This window comes from Polistes canadensis, unplaced genomic scaffold, assembly GCF_001313835.1.
Source record: "Polistes canadensis isolate GaletaPanama2010 unplaced genomic scaffold, ASM131383v1 scaffold_13, whole genome shotgun sequence".
NCBI classification, from domain to species: domain Eukaryota; kingdom Metazoa; phylum Arthropoda; class Insecta; order Hymenoptera; family Vespidae; genus Polistes; species Polistes canadensis.
Genome location: NW_014569560.1, coordinates 13,898 through 30,085, shown reverse-complemented (window position 1 = coordinate 30,085; position 16,188 = coordinate 13,898). Strand labels below are relative to the sequence as shown.

The following is a 16,188-nucleotide window of genomic DNA, read 5'->3' as shown; positions in this document are numbered from 1 at the left end:
CTCCTGTGACCTGTCTCTAACCAAAATTAAAATAAATCGAAATATACGATAATAAATCTTTTCCTCGCCTACACAGTCGTCGTCGTCCTCATCTCTTGCCTGATGTTCCTAATATTCCTCTATAATTTTCTCCTTTATACCAAATTTTTCCTTAAATATTTACAAAATATATTTTCATGTTTGTTTTTTTTTTCTTTTTGTTACTTTCAAGCTCTGTAACGATGATGATGATGATGATGATGATGATGATGGTGATGACGATCTACGATCGTTTCCAATTAACAAACGTTCATATTTTATATTTGCGTATTAATAATTTTTGATATAAAAAAAAAAAATATATATATTTTTGTTGTATCCAAAGAAAGAGGTGGGTTTTATCTCGAAGCACCTGTAGGGGAATCCATCGGAGACGAGGACTTGGCAACAAAGCAATTCGTGACGTTCTTCTCTTTTCTTTGCACACGATTCTCAACTTCTTCTCCTTCTTCTCCTTCTTCTTCTTCTTCTTCTTCTTCTTCTTCTTCACGCACGCACCTATACCGGTATATTGGAATCAAGAATATTGTAGTCGCGATCGAAGGCATCCATCTGTAAGATTACCTTCGAATTAACTTTAAAGGATCTATCATCTCTCTGAAGAAGGAGTAGGTTGTTCTTTTTTTTTTTGGGGGGGGGTGAGGGAGAAAGAGAGAGAGAGAGAGATGAGGGCTTCATAAAGATAGATTGAGATTGCTCGATAACAAGGATAATACACAACGATTATTTCGCTAGATCATTGCCAAGAGCTGTTGTCATGGGCTGACGATGCATTATGATTAATGAAAATAACGTTAAACTTTAATTACAATGACGATCATTCTATTAATTGAATTCTATTACTATAAAAAAATGATATTTTAAAAATATAATATATATAAATGAAAACCGACGAACATTTGTGAGTTGGTTACGATTTGAAAAATGATCATAATAATTTATCCTTCGTTTGTGTTTGAACGAAAGTTTCGTAGCTTCTTTTTCTTCTTTTTCTTTTTCTTCTTCTTCTTCTTCTTGTATTTTCCATCGAGGCGAGAAAAATGTTCGCGGTTTTGCCGACGAAGTGTAAAATCGGTGCATGTCTCCTACGTGGAAGAGCATCTCGTCTAACAAGCCAGCCTTTTATAACGGCTCGTGAAACGACCGTGGAAACGTTCAGTTAGTTCTACCGGACAAGGAAGAGGACGTGAACAAGAAGAAGAAGAAGAAGAGAAATCTCTCTCTGAAGAGACAGACAGGACAAAGTGCACCGTTGAAAATAATTTCTCTTCCGAGGTCGTTACGTTCTCGCACGAGTAATAGATTTATTACTTTAATGGTGAAAGACATGCGTGAACAATTGTCGTCTATTAAAATTATTATATATATATTTAACAGTACAATCAAATTTTGTTATAATTATAGGATCCATTAAATTCACGAAACTTGAATATAAAATTCTGATGTTGAGATTTAAGTAATGCAAGAAATTTGTTTGCAAATGGGGAGAAGAACATATTTTATATTTATTTATATATTACACGAGAAATATTTCAAAGATATATATATAAAACAAAAAGAGAATAGAAAATAAAAGCGGAAGAGCGAGAAAGATACGAAAGGAAGGTTCGGACGAAACAACGTTAAAAACTGGTTTCTTCTTACCAATTTCTTTTCATTTTATTTGTTATTTCAAATTCTGAATTTCCATGTATTCCCATGTGAACTTTCAGAAACGAAAAGGATTAACCATCCACTGAATAGCGCTCGTAAAATATAATACATCAGAAAAGGTTCATCTGCCTTGTTCCTTCCAGGGGTATTGCATTTATAGTTGTGTGTTCAATCTAAATTATCTCGTCTTCTCGATGGGGGGGGGGACGGGGATCATTTAAGAGTCAACATAACACAATCCAAACTACAAACTATATTTATATTTCTTTAAATGTTAAATCAATAACTATCATCATCTGAACTAAACTTGTTATTTAAATATTTTTCTAAAGGTGAATTCTTTCGAATAAAATAATCGATTGTTACGATCATCACACATTTAAAAGTTACATTATTAACAATGAACAAACAACTAATTTCGGTAAGGTCTCTTATTGAATTTAATTTCGGTGCTAATTTGCCACGCCATCATGTGCATGTTGTACACGATGTGCAATGGTGCACATACTTACACTTGCGTTCACGCATATATATATATATATATATATATATATATATATACACGAGAAAGATTCGTACGTCGACCCTTTAAGTTCGTGTCTGCCGTCGTCTACAGACGACATCTAATTGTAAGATGCAAATTGGAGTTCTTTAGACCATATCTCTATAAGTGTAAACTAAGAGACAAGAGGAACGATTCTTGCTAAGTTATATTTGCAAAAGAAAAAGATCAGTGTGCGTGCTCCCTAATTCTGCATGCGTTGCGTATGTGAAGAAGAAGAAGAAGAAGAAGGCTACATGAGAGACCAAGAGTTAAGAGATAGAAAAAGAGAAAGAGAAAGAGAGAGTAGTTCGTAAAGAGATAGGGATCTCTTACGGGTCCAATGGTGAGAAGGGAAAAGAAGAGGAGAAGATGGAATCGCCGTTCCACCATAGCCACCACCACCACCACCACAACCACCACTACTTCACCACCGCAGCCGCAGCTGCCAGGTCTTTTTTCCATTGACTCGGTCAGTCAGTCAGTCAGTCGGCGACTGCGATGCGATTCGACACGTTCAATTTTGAAATATCGCGAAATGTCCATTCGCATAAGTTCGTATCCGTGCACAGATCGTATCATCGATAAAAATACTGTACCTATCGATTGATCAAGAAGCGTCGTGATAGATCGTGATAGATCGGATCTATCTTTTTTTTTTTTTTTTTTTTTTTTTTTTTAATCAACATTTTTATCAAAAGATAAACGGAAATAAATCTCAACAGCAAAAATCTAAAAAGAAGTAAGAAAGAGAAAGAGAGAGAGAGAGAGAGAGAGTTTGTTCGAAAGATAAAAGAGATTATTTGAGAAGAAGATCGTTATCATCTAACAAGATAATCTTATTGAAGTGGCGGCCGGGGKCCCACACCCGTGAAAAGCCCATTTCACGCAGCGAATCAAGGCGCGCGCGACGACGGGGGCGGCAACCACGAACACGACCACGACCACGATCACGACGGATCACCATAATCGTTATCGCTATACGATCGCAGCAGAACGACGACGACACGTCTCGACAAGAAAGGAGAAAGCACGCTCGCGTGCGTACGTACGTACGTGTGTGTGTGCGTGCGTGCGTGCGTCGCGTGCGGGCAAGCTGAGAAAGGGAATAGGACAAGGGCGAGGGTGAAGAAGAACTTAGGAAAGGCGCGTGTAATCACACCTGATCAAAAGAGAGCCCTTAGGAACACTTCATAAATGATTATGCGGTGGGCGACAGTAGCCCTTAGTTTGGCGGTGATCGCTTCATTTATCGACACTACCACAGCCAGAAATCGTAAAAATCGTCGGAACAATAATCAAAAACAAGTAACTGGTGATATATCGCTTTGGATCGATCAACAACAAATCAAAATGTTTAGTGGTGAGTTATCCGTATTTTTATCGAAAAGATTAGCTATTTGCTTTTTCTTTTATCGCATTATTTTATTCTAAAATACAACTTTTTAGAATATTGTATTCAAAGATATCTTATTTTTTATTGTTTTTTGTCAATTATTTTTCTTGGATTATTTGTATAGACCGAAATTGCAATTTACTTTGAAAATAATTTTTTTTTAATTAAGTTTATGCATGTGTCCTAGGAAAAAAAAAAAAAGATTTCTTACGCGTTAATCATTTTCTTTATGTATAAAATGAACTTTATGATCTCTTCACAGTTGATGATGTTATTAATATATTTATGCTGAATACAGCATTCAAATCACGCGATATGTTGCATATGTTTTACTGCGCAATGCTAAGTAGATAAGAATTAAACCAGTGATTTCAATGCCTATACAGAACAGTATTACATCGATCCTTTTTTTCGGATCTATGATTTGCTTTTTTCTTTTTCCAATCATCCAATTATTATTTTGATTAGGTATTGAGATGGAGATCTATGTGATCTCGGAGGGAATTGTTTTATCATACCTTTTGGATCCAGAACTTGAAAATAAGTTGCCAATTATTCCTAGCGAAGTATCTTACGTAAATTTTACGTGGAAATCTGGCGCTAAAAAATATTATTATAACTTTTATCGACTGAAATCTTTCGACGAATCGATTCTCAAGACACCATCGATTACGATTAAAACTCAAGGACGAGTACCTAAAAGACCAAAAGGTAAAGATCATAATCCGTGCAATTCTGCAAAATATATATTAAAATAATGATATTTTGTATGTCTTATAGAATTTAGCGTTTTATTACCTTGTACTGGAAATAATTCTGGAATAGCACAATTTGGAATTGGTTTAATGATCGAAACGCGGAAAGGTAAACCTTTGGATGGGACACCACTTCATCTTAGCTTAAGAAAAGAATGCAATTTGCGCGGTAAGTATATTAAATAAATTTGAATATTTTATTTGATATATACAAGAATAAAAGAAAAATAAATTAAATGTTTTTCTTCGTATCTGTTCTTTACTAATTTACTAATTTTTTTCTTGAAATTTTAGAACCAAATCCTGGACCTTGTCCGGATGGTTATTTAGGGCCGCCGCACTGTAAAAAAGCACTTTGTTATCCAAATTGTATGAACGGTGGAAACTGTACTGCACCCGGCGTATGTTCGTGCCCTCCAGGATTTCAAGGACCTTATTGCGAAGGGGGTATGCAAATTTTTACAAATTTTAATATAACTATTAAAAACAAAAAAGTTTATTTTAAACAAACGTCAAATGATATTAAAATAATAACAAATACTTATATCTACTATCACATAATTCGAATAAATTAATATAATTTAAGCTACTTTAGAAATGGAAATAGCAGTTTTACAGCCTATCTTAATAATATTCGTGAGAGCCTTATAAAAAGGGGCTTGTTCAGCTCCATGTTCTAATCCATTGTCGTGATGCTCTTGTTCCTCGTCACGAATAGTTTTAATAGTTTCTAATAATTCTTTATCTATCCCTTCATTCATTTCCATTAAATTACGTAATTGATCGTTATAATGGTCTATTACGACGGTTTCGACAGCCACGGTACACGCCATAGCTGCTTTCTCTCCCATTAGTGCTGTCCCAGCACCAAGAACAAATCCAGCAATATTCCAAACAGGTGTAAATACCGTAGGTCGCGCACGATATTTTCGTATTAATTCTTCAAATTTAGCACGATGCTTTTTCTCCTGATCCCACATATGCTGAATCAACGGACCCTTTACAGTATTACCTATTTTAAGTAATGATTAAAACAATATGCATTAAGATAGACAAACAAGGAGAAACTCGTGATGCAATATAATTTGTAAAAAATCTTCTTGTATACCCAAAACAGCCATTTGCCCTGCATAAATTCTATCTGCTCCCAACTCTCCAGCATGATCTACTCTTAGAATAGAATCTAAACGTTTTCCTGCTGTAGTGGTCGAAGTTGCAGCAGCCGTGCTATGTAATCGTATTCCAAATTGACGAAGGTGCAGCATTTTCTTTATCAATATCAACAATATTCTGGAAACAATTAACACCAAATAATATCCTATGCTCAATTGTAATATAATAAGACGTGCACATAAATAGGGTGTAATAAAAAAAAGAAAACATTTATTACGAAGACATGAATATTTATCATTTATATTTCTTTCAGGTATTTGTTCGGAAAAATGTTTGAACGGTGGAAAATGCGTACAAAAAGATACTTGCGAGTGTACAAAAGGTTACTTTGGTTTACGTTGCGAGTTCTGTAAGTAATTTTCTTTGATGTTATACATCTAACAATATTCGTATAATATCATTTACAATGATTTTTAAAATTTAATAATTATTTGTATTTAGCGAAATGCGTTATTCCTTGTTTAAATGGAGGTAAATGTAGAGGAACCAATGTATGTCGATGTCCTAATGGATTTACAGGCGATCATTGTGAGATAGGTAGACGTTCACCACAACGATCAACTTGCACAAAAGCTTGCAAAAATGGAACTTGTCAACCTGATAACACTTGTCTTTGCGATGCTGGGTGGTTTGGAAAATTATGTAATAAAAATAAGCCTTGGGCTTAAAAATACTTCTCGATAGTGGTATTATTTTCATAACTAATTGGATTAACTAAACTATTGACATTTATTTCGAAATATTGAGAAAGTAAAATATAAGTTTCATATTTTGTTGCAGAAATATATGAAACAAATCTTAAAATAAAGAAAAGATAAAATGTGCAGAGAATTTATAATCCAATTGGTTAATACCACAAAAATCAATGCGTTTAGTTTGTAATTCATCCCAACTGAGATGTGATATGTAAAATTGCTCGAAAGCAATTTAAGCTATTAATTATTATTTTTAATAATATACTTTTATATTGTTACATTTGTAGCTATGACTGTAAAAAGGAATAAAACGAGTTTTATCCACCTTTTAAATGTGCACTTTAAAGATTTCTTTCAAAAAATATCACTCAATAAAAAAATCATTCTATCACTAAATAAAATCAAATAATATACACCATTTAAATAGAAACTTTAAAACAAAACAAAAACGTTACTAAATTGTCGAATATTTCAATAAAAGCAAACTTAAACAATGAAGTATTTGTTGTCGTACACACTCTATAAATATGACATTTCGATTAGAATAACCTTAAACTTTCTAATACTACGCCAATAGAAATTCCACAAACTTGCATTTACGCACACCGTTATAAGTAAAGAAATAGAAACGAATATGACAGAAATAAGAATATTAATAAAAATAAATGAAATAATACCATCAAACATATAAATATCAGATGCACAAAAACACATTTGTAGGTTATACACGATGCAAACGAACAGAGGGAGAAAGAGAGATGAGATCGTTTCAGGGAATAGAGAAAAGATGTAGTCACGTGTTTCAGGCACCAATGAGAATGTAGGTACGGCGGCCACCATGACGTATATCGCGTAGCTTCGAACCAATCGCTTTATTCCAGAATCGTATACATGTATATGGTGTTCACGTTTCGAGGATCAGCAGTGTCATTTGATGGAATCTAACGGGAAAACGGTGAGTGTTGAGTCAAAATTCAGGAGGAAACGTAACGTAAGTTGTCATTGCGCAGCGCGAGGATGGCGATGCAACGCGCATTCGCGAAATAAAGGTAAATTTTGCATCGTCTGCTTGGAGTGCAGCGCGCAGGCTCGCTCAAGATGGCCGCCTTCCTCGATGCTGGCGCGTTCTTTCCTTTTCCCTCATGTGTACACGACATTCGTATTATTACGCTACTCTCGTGTGTCCTGACGAGTGAGCAATCAAAAAAGAAAGCAGACAGGCAGGCAGGCAGCAAAAGAGGCGAGAGAAAAAAAAAAGAAAAGAAAAGAAGGGAAGGGAAGGGAAGGAAAGGAAAGGGAAGGAAAGGTGGTGGCGGAGGAGGAGGAGGAAGAGTGGAGGTAGCGACGACGGCGGCAGCTACGGAGACAGGAGCAGCAGCGAAGGCGGCGAACCGATCGATAGGTCTGTCGACGACGACGCTGCCGCCGCCGCTGCCACCGCCACCGCCACCACCGCTGCCACCACCGCCGCCGCCACCGTCGAAACTAGCCATGGTGTCCATGGCGGTCGTCGTGCGCGTTGTTGTGGCGCGGAGCGACGAAGAAGGCGCGAGTAATAGCGAGGACGAAAGGTGGTGGTGAGAAGGTGGAGAGGAAGGAGGAGATTTTCGCGCGCGCGGCCGAGTTAGGCTTCTCCCGGATCCGGTGCGTCCGGTGGCCCTTTTATTCCTTATCGTTGTCATCGTAGTTCGCGCTTCTATCGAAGTTTTGTTGTCACGGAGCGCGCAGTGCACGCGTAGAATCGCGGAGACGACGACGACGAGGTGGAGGACGTGGACGACGACAACGACAACGACGTCGACAACGACGACAACGACGACGACGACGACGACGACGACGATGACCGCCGAGATACGCTCGCGTGGGGCGTGGTGGTGGTGGTGGTGGTGGTGCTGCTGAGAGAGAGAGCGTGTGCGGTTATAGCCCGCGACGGCGGTCTCCCCGCAGACGCGAAGCGCCCTGTGTAACACCGGGTGACCACTCACGGGACACACAAGGTGCGTACGCAACTCGCGATTTTCACTGGGCCTGCTCCATGACTCTGCTCGCGATACCCTTCTCTTCGGTCATGAGCTTCACGGCCCCCCCGACACGGTGCTCTCTCTTTTGCGTGTGCCCTGCGCATTTTCATTTGCCCCCCCAAAATAAACGCGCCGTCTTAGCGGTGTCGGCTTTTGGCGCATCCTCTCTGCTCTCTCTCTCTCTCTCTCTTCTTCTTTTTCTACTATGTTATTTTCCACTTCATCCTCTTCCCATACTCTATTCTTGCTGTTGCTGCCGTTGCCGCTGCTGCTGTTGCTGCTGACACTGTTTCTGCTTTTATTGTGTCGTTGCTTTGACGTTACCACTGTCATCGTTGCTTCTAAGCCTACTGTTCCACGCGTCTTGTTATTTCTTATTCTCCATGTGAAACAGTCTGCCTTTTCTCTCTCTCTCTCTCTTTCTTTCATTTTCCTTTTATCTATTTCTCTCTCTCTTTTTCTTTCTCTTTCTACTACGTCTTTTCATTGACACGCTCTTCTGTCAACCTAACGTGCCACACTTCACTCTCGATTATGACAAATCTCGTAATAGGATGCGGAAAGAATCGTTATATATTTCCTATATACATTCTTATCTTTTATCTATTAATGATAACGAGAACCTATAACATATTTCTCTTCATTTCCATGAAATATTTAATATTTCTCGTATCGTACGTTCACGTAAAAATGCTCACGAAGATATCCAAGCGAAATATTTACCGCTTTTCTCTCCCTACTCTCTTCTTTCTCTTTCTATTATTTTCACATCTTCGTATCCATCGTAGTAGTTCATTTGGCATATCTATGAGAAAAACAAATGAAGGTATAAAAAAATCATCATTGAAGAAACATCGATGTATCTCATGTAAATTGCCAAATTTCAGCTTTCTCTTTTTTAAATCGATGTGTACCCACTCGTTGTATGTTCCTCTATACTTTGAAACGAATGACGTTCACTTTATCGATTTTTCGTGTTCCAACGCAAATAGACGTACAAGTTTAGTATTTCAAACTTCATAATTCTTGCCATATATGTTGGTGCGTGTTCTTTTTTTCCCTCTTTCTGTTTTCTTTTTAATATGTTATAACTTGTCTTTTGTTTTGTTTTCTTTTTTTTCTTCTTCTTCTTCTTTTCAATTGTTTTGCGTCCTTCGAGATAGAATATTTGAGATCTATAAACTGTAATATCATTCATAAAGTCGTGATAGTCAGTCATCTAAAATTTTATTTCTCTCCTATTACACTTTATTTTATTATTATAATATTAAAAAACAATTGTTATTAAATTTTAATATCCTTGTAACAATTTTTATTTTTATATTGAAACTATTCCTCATACTAATATCGTTGGTTTCATTGATGTTTTTAATAGTTGGATTACAATGGCTATAAATTTCAAATTGATTTGAGATAACTTGATGCTTGCACACACATTTTATGATAATTAAATATTATGATTGTATTCTATAGTCACACACACATTGTTATCTCTCTGTATGTGTATGTTCCTTTTTTCCATTTCTTCACATATGGTATGTTATAATATTAGTATGTTAAATATGTGATGAAGTATTATTGTATGTGTTGTATTGCAAATAAATAGAAATAAATGATACCATGAAGCTGTTAATTCTTTACATATAGATCGTAATTAACATAAGTTTCCTTGTTAACAAAACATATACACATTAGATCAAATTAATCTTTCTCGAAGGAGAAAAATGAGAAAAGGACATTATTTAATTAAAGATATATTTATTCTATGCTCCTTTCATTTGATATTAATCATCGTTAAAATGAATGTTATTATTTTATGACTACAAATCAAAAATTACATTTTATTTATCAAAAGATATTAATCATGGTAATTCCGATTATTAATATATCAATTTCTATATATTAATTTATTCATTTACTCTTGTATGCATTAAATATTAATTCAAAGTTTCTTTACTCTGTTAGGGATAAGGTGATGTAAAAGAATATCTCAGGATCTACAATAACATTTGTTGGGCCATTGCAATATATAAAAAAGTCAAAACGGGTGACGAAGACAAAAAGATGGTTTCTCTGCCTAATGCAGAGTCTGGCACGATGGACAGAATTTCGGATGACGATGACGAGGAGCCCAGTAGTGAGTCCGAAACATATGAAGAAGGAGATCTTTTGACAGCGGCTATGGACGATGATGTGACAGCCCAGCTAGCAGCAGCAGGTTGGCAAATCAAAAACGCTAATGGTGATTTCCATTTTTTTGCTTTATCACCTCTTGAGTTATATACGGCTTAATCACTTCCATTTGCAAGTTAAACGCAACAAACGACGTTCATCATTGACTGTGGAACCTAGCATTTAATCTCTCGGATACTTTTCACCACCAATAAGCGATGAACGTGTAAGATACAAGAGATCATTCTCTTTAAAGAGTCTCACAAAAGTTTTTAAAAAGAAAATCTGGAAACTGTCTATTAGAAAAGTACTATCCATACTATAATTTTTATATTTCACTATAATACTTTTGATGTATTATATTTTGAATTATTCACGGAGCACATAGTGATTTTTAATTGATGTCGATAATGACATTTTCATTTATGAATTATATACAAAAAATATTCATATAATGGATTAAAAATCGCTACAGATCTTCTGAATAATAAAATATATACAATTTTCTGCTATATCGAAGGTAAATATATTTTCTGTTGTAACAATCCATTTCATTACATTATTTTTTGAATTATCCATAAATAATTAACAGTCTATGTAACTCTTCGCGTACTTTCAATCTAATTGTATATTTCTAAGATGTTCGATTTATTAAAGTAAACAGGAAATCATGAATATATAATTGACTATCTTATAAGACTCTTTACTGAGTGGTATAGGTCATAAAAGTATAGTAAAACAAAAAAAATATTTGAAATGATGTATGCAAGTGGAGCCTGTCTGTCAATGATACAAGTTTTAATAATTACTGAATTTACCGAATAACATATCATATGTTACAATAATAATGAACAGTTTTAATTTTGTATATTAATTCATAACAATGTCTCTTTAAAAAGAAAAAGAGAAACAATGAAATTTAGTCATTGACAGAACAGTATGATATAGTCTATCATCATATTTTATTATTTTGATTTAATTTTATATTGTTTTTATTTTTCTTGCGTGCATCTATTTAATTTACGCCTTATATTCTTAGAATGTGCTTCGTTTTTTAACATATGCAAAACATATTTTTTTTCTTTTGTTTAGAGATCGATATCCTTATGTTTTTATATGATTATTATCGTTTATATATTGTTGCTAAAGTTTATTACTATACTTTACATGTAGTACGATACATTTATTTAAAAGAAAATATTGTTTTTTTCACAAGTTTCGATAGAAAATAATTAAAAGAACTTGTTAGTAAATACGCAATCTTATTTGTTTTTCAAACAAAATCTAAGAGTACTCATTTTATAGGCACAACTGGCTAGATGGTAGTAACTTTTTTTATCAACAATTTCTTTTCTTTTTTTATTTATTTATATTACAAATAAAGATATAGATCGCCATATAATTATGTAATACATCTCTTAGATTTTGAGCACGTTTTATATTACTATTGCTTATGCATCTCTTTAGTTTGAATGCACTACATGTATACGTGTTAACATGTCAATATAATATATTAAATGCAATCAGAATTAATCGCTAAAACTTTGTAATAATTTGGAAAATATTTTCTAAATTAACATTTTATATTGACATATGAGTTATGTGTAAACTATCGAATATAAACATTTGTATCAAGAGTATATGTTTCTCTAGGACCTGTTGGAGTAGCTGCTGCCGCTGCTATAGTTTCTGCAAAAAAAAGAAAACGACCTCATAGTTTTGAGACTAACCCCAGTACAAGAAAAAGACAACAGAACAGGCTTTTACGAAAACTTAGAGTAAGACATTATAAATATACATAAACTTCCTCTTTTATAAATAAAATTATGATAATAATTTGTCTTTTATTATATTCTTTTGATATTGATTCTAAAATATTTTTACAGCAAACAATAGATGAATTTGCTACGCGAGTTGGGCAACAAGCAGTAGTATTAGTAGCTACTCCAGGCAAGCCAAATAGTAGCTACAAAGTTTTTGGAGCTAAACCTTTAGAGGATGTAGTTAAAAATTTAAGAAATGTTATAATGGAGGAACTTGAAAGTGCGTTAGCACAACAAGCTCCACCTCCTGTTCAGGATGACCCATCTTTATATGAATTACCACCACTTATAATAGATGGAATTCCAACGCCTGTAGAAAAGATGACCCAAGCTCAACTCAGAGCATTCATACCATTAATGTTAAAGTATTCTACAGGTAGAGGTAAACCTGGTTGGGGAAGGGATAGTACGCGACCTCCTTGGTGGCCAAAAGAATTACCTTGGGCAAATGTTCGTATGGATGCACGTTCCGAGGATGAAAAACAAAAGGTTCGTATATTTAGTATATTAAAATATATTAAAATATATATATATAATAATTATTTATCAATTAAATGAAATGAATCATTTTTCTTTCGTATTATTGTAGATTTCTTGGACGCATGCTTTAAGACAAATAGTAATAAATTGTTACAAATTTCATGGAAGAGAAGATCTTCTACCAGCGTTTAGTGAAGAAGATGATAAATCTAACGTATTATTACAACAGTCAACTCCTCATTCCTCGTCTCATCCTTCGCACTCGTCTAATCAGAGTCAAAGTGGACAGTCACAACAACAACAACAACAGACGGTGGGAGTTGTTCGCCTCAGCAGCACGGATTCATCTAAGGGAAACACTTCGCCAGCACAAATCATTGCCGCATCTCCCACAGCTCTTGCCACTGCCACTCAGGTGGGAGTGGATAGAGTGTATCAAAGAAAAAGGAATTATTTGAAGCAACACGATAGAAAAACATTTTGTGAAATTTTCGAACAGTAATGCGTAACTAATATTAACACGCGTAATATATATTTATAAGAATTGATTATATTGCACAATATCTTTTAAGAGAATTTCAAACTGAATTGTTAAGTTCTTATATTTTAATTAATCGCATTGTCGTGTTGTTTCTTTAAATTCCTAATTCTATTTAGGAGATAAAAGAAATGAAGATTGATGATATATTTCTTTACGCGGATATGCCATGTTTTTGTTCATGTGTTTGGTTTCCCTTATTTGAGTTTAATCTGACTTTATTTCTAATATTATATAATCGCATATATACTATTTAATATTTTTAATGATATAAACAATAAGTTGATTTCTGTAATTTCATCTTATTAGATCGATCAAAGTCATGCTCGTTATAAATCTCAAATTTTAAATAACTATATATTAAGTTAAAGTAAACGAGGAATTAAAAATGATCTATGTTATAATTCAAACTTTTATATTACAGATGACGACACAATATCCAACAGCAGTGTTGCAGACAATAACGAATCCTGATGGTACAGTGTCCATAATTCAAGTAGATCCAAGTAATCCTATCATAACGTTACCGGATGGTACAACAGCTCAAGTTCAAGGTGTAGCTACTGTAAGTTATATACAATGATTTATTTATTGTATTATTTTAAATCATAAAGAATTTTATTTTTGTTAATTTTATTAGTAAATAGACTTAAGTTCAAATTTACATATTTGTACATACATGCACGTATGTATATATATATACATATATGTATATGTATATAGATCCACACAAGCCAAGGAGAAGTTCAAGCACTCGCAGAAGTGGCAGGTGGTGCAGAGGGTGCTAGCGTTGCTGTTGATCTAAACAGTGTTACCGAGGCAACGTTAGGTCAAGATGGACAAATCATCCTTACAGGCGAAGATGGACACGGTAAAACAATTTTCTATAGGCTCTGCACAGTCGCCGGCCAGGAACTACTTGAACAGTGATTTGTTTTTACTAGCCCAGATACTTTTATTGTTTTGCATGCTGTCTGTTGAGCTCCATTCAAAAACAATATTTACAAATCTTTATTATTACGTATAATGAAAGTAGATATTTTTCGATTTATTATTGTTTTTATTATTATTATTATTGTATATATATATATATATATATACTTATATATAAAGATATATATGATACAGATATATATATATCTTTATTTGGAGCTATGATGCACAGCGTTATTTTAATTCATCTTTAAGAATCCATGATATAAATATTTTTTTAAATATATTATTGAAGGAGCATTTGTTTATATAAAGAAAAGAAAACAATGAATTAATATTTACTGGTCTTATTATATAAGTTGTGACAAAGTGAAAGTTTATTTTTAAAAAAAGTGTATCATATGTGTGTGTGTATAAAGAAGTTTTCTCCAATATTAGTTTTGAGAATAAATTTTCAAAATTTATATTTAAAAGGTATATAAAGCTAGCATTTATTTATATGTATATGCATGTACATACAGTTTCTAGAATGAAAAAATAATTATGCAATAGATATAGAACGAAATATTCAAAAGAATATTGATAAAAAAATGACTGCAAAAGAACAATTAAGAATTTCGATAAATCGAGTCATTATGTATAGATGTCGCCATAATAATTAAAGTAAATTATTACATGGATTCTTAAAAATTAGTACAGTGGAAAGAATAAAAAAAAGATCATGATCATAACCATGACAAAGAAACCATCCTTTGTTTTGTGATCATTGCACATTATTAATTACAAAAGATTATTTTCTTTAATTTAAAAAAATAAAAAAATAAAATAAGGAGAGACAATAAAATTTATGTACATAGAGCACTTTTTGTTGATGTTTTATTATTTTATATATTAATTGTATTTAACAGTTTTATGTTTAAGCTACTTGAAACGAACAAATTATTCTAATTCCACTTTTCATATAAGATTTGTGATAATTCTTTATCGTTAATGGTGTTACAATCCAAATGATAATATTACCATTTAATATTCTGTTACAAAAAGCTTAAACATTTGCTGCATTTATTATTATTGCCTTGTTTTTTTATTTTTCATATAGATATGTATTATGTGTATTATGTTCCAATACTATAAAAGGGTGTGCCAGAAAACATAGTAAGTATATATCATTTTCTTTCGCACACCCTAGTAATTTTTTTCATTATTACCTAAATAGGATATTCACTGTTACAGCTGTATTGTAAACTGATATGTTTTGCTAAAAAATAAGTAAGAATTTACCATTGTTGATCATTATAAAATTAAATGAAACTTGTATATGTCTATATACACGTAAGATGCATAAAAGAAAATATATAATACTCCAGTTTACTCTACAGAAAATGCCTGAACACAGGCAGAGCATAGGACAGTCTTGTCTATGTTACAGGCTATCCAGTATCTGTGTCAGGAGTAATCACTGTACCAGTGTCCGCAAGTATGTATCAAACTATGGTGGCCAATATTCAAAGTGACGGTACTATGCAAGTTGTAACACCAATGGTCCAAGTACCTAAAGTTGAACCTGGAAATGGGGAGACCAGTATTGAAGCTGTAACTATTCAGGGTCATCCAATGACAATGATTAATGCAGCAGGAGAACATCAAGTTCTTCAAGTGATATCATTAAAAGACGCTAACGTTCTTACCAAAGCTATGCAAGCAGAAGTAGTGAAAGACGAAGATAGTCAACAACAACAAACCGTGTCTAGTCCGGAATAAAACAACATTGTGTATAATTAATTAATAAACGAGCTCTATTAAATCTATTAAGATTAATCGGCGTGTAATAATGAGAGTGGAAGAAAAAAAATAATAAGTGAAAGAATTGTAAGGATTTGTATTTGAGAAACGTCGAGGCAGACTTATTGTGTCTTGAATTTTTGTGTGGTGCAGAATAATTAACTGCTCTTCCGAATAATGAGACGAG

At 33.7% G+C, this 16,188-nt stretch overlaps 3 protein-coding genes across 13 annotated transcripts; 2 read left to right on the top strand and 1 right to left on the bottom strand.

The window, feature by feature from the left end:
• The first annotated feature begins 2,950 nt into the window (after positions 1-2,950).
• On the top strand, positions 2,951-6,563 carry LOC106793328 (protein shifted). Its single transcript, XM_014760167.1, has 6 exons — positions 2,951-3,596; positions 4,098-4,340; positions 4,410-4,553; positions 4,679-4,831; positions 5,811-5,906; positions 5,999-6,563. The coding sequence occupies exons 1-6, from the start codon at positions 3,431-3,433 to the stop codon at positions 6,223-6,225; spliced, it is 1,029 nt and encodes a 342-aa protein (XP_014615653.1). The 5' UTR covers positions 2,951-3,430; the 3' UTR covers positions 6,226-6,563.
• LOC106793329 (5-demethoxyubiquinone hydroxylase, mitochondrial) lies at positions 4,860-8,425 on the bottom strand. 6 transcript variants are annotated; one of them, XM_014760169.1, is made up of 3 exons: positions 8,238-8,425; positions 5,493-5,674; positions 4,860-5,396 (listed from the first exon to the last, which is right to left on the bottom strand). In XM_014760169.1, exons 1-3 carry the CDS (start codon positions 8,381-8,383, stop codon positions 4,966-4,968), a joined length of 759 nt encoding a protein of 252 aa, XP_014615655.1. In that variant the 5' UTR covers positions 8,384-8,425; the 3' UTR covers positions 4,860-4,965. The 6 variants fall into 6 exon arrangements, with proteins under 6 accessions (XP_014615655.1, XP_014615658.1, XP_014615659.1 ...); XM_014760172.1 differs by lacking the exon at positions 8,238-8,425 and adding an exon at positions 7,050-7,290; XM_014760173.1 differs by lacking the exon at positions 8,238-8,425 and adding an exon at positions 7,063-7,151.
• LOC106793327 (DNA-binding protein P3A2) lies at positions 7,077-16,058 on the top strand. 6 transcript variants are annotated; one of them, XM_014760165.1, is made up of 8 exons: positions 7,077-7,207; positions 10,239-10,491; positions 12,099-12,223; positions 12,332-12,757; positions 12,858-13,163; positions 13,711-13,851; positions 14,010-14,157; positions 15,649-16,058. In XM_014760165.1, the coding sequence occupies exons 2-8, from the start codon at positions 10,338-10,340 to the stop codon at positions 15,978-15,980; spliced, it is 1,632 nt and encodes a 543-aa protein (XP_014615651.1). In that variant the 5' UTR covers positions 7,077-7,207; positions 10,239-10,337; the 3' UTR covers positions 15,981-16,058. The 6 variants fall into 6 exon arrangements, with proteins under 6 accessions (XP_014615651.1, XP_014615648.1, XP_014615647.1 ...); XM_014760162.1 differs by having other exon boundaries at positions 10,239-10,515; XM_014760161.1 differs by lacking the exon at positions 7,077-7,207 and adding an exon at positions 7,576-8,249 and having other exon boundaries at positions 10,239-10,515.
• Positions 16,059-16,188: the final 130 nt, after the last annotated feature.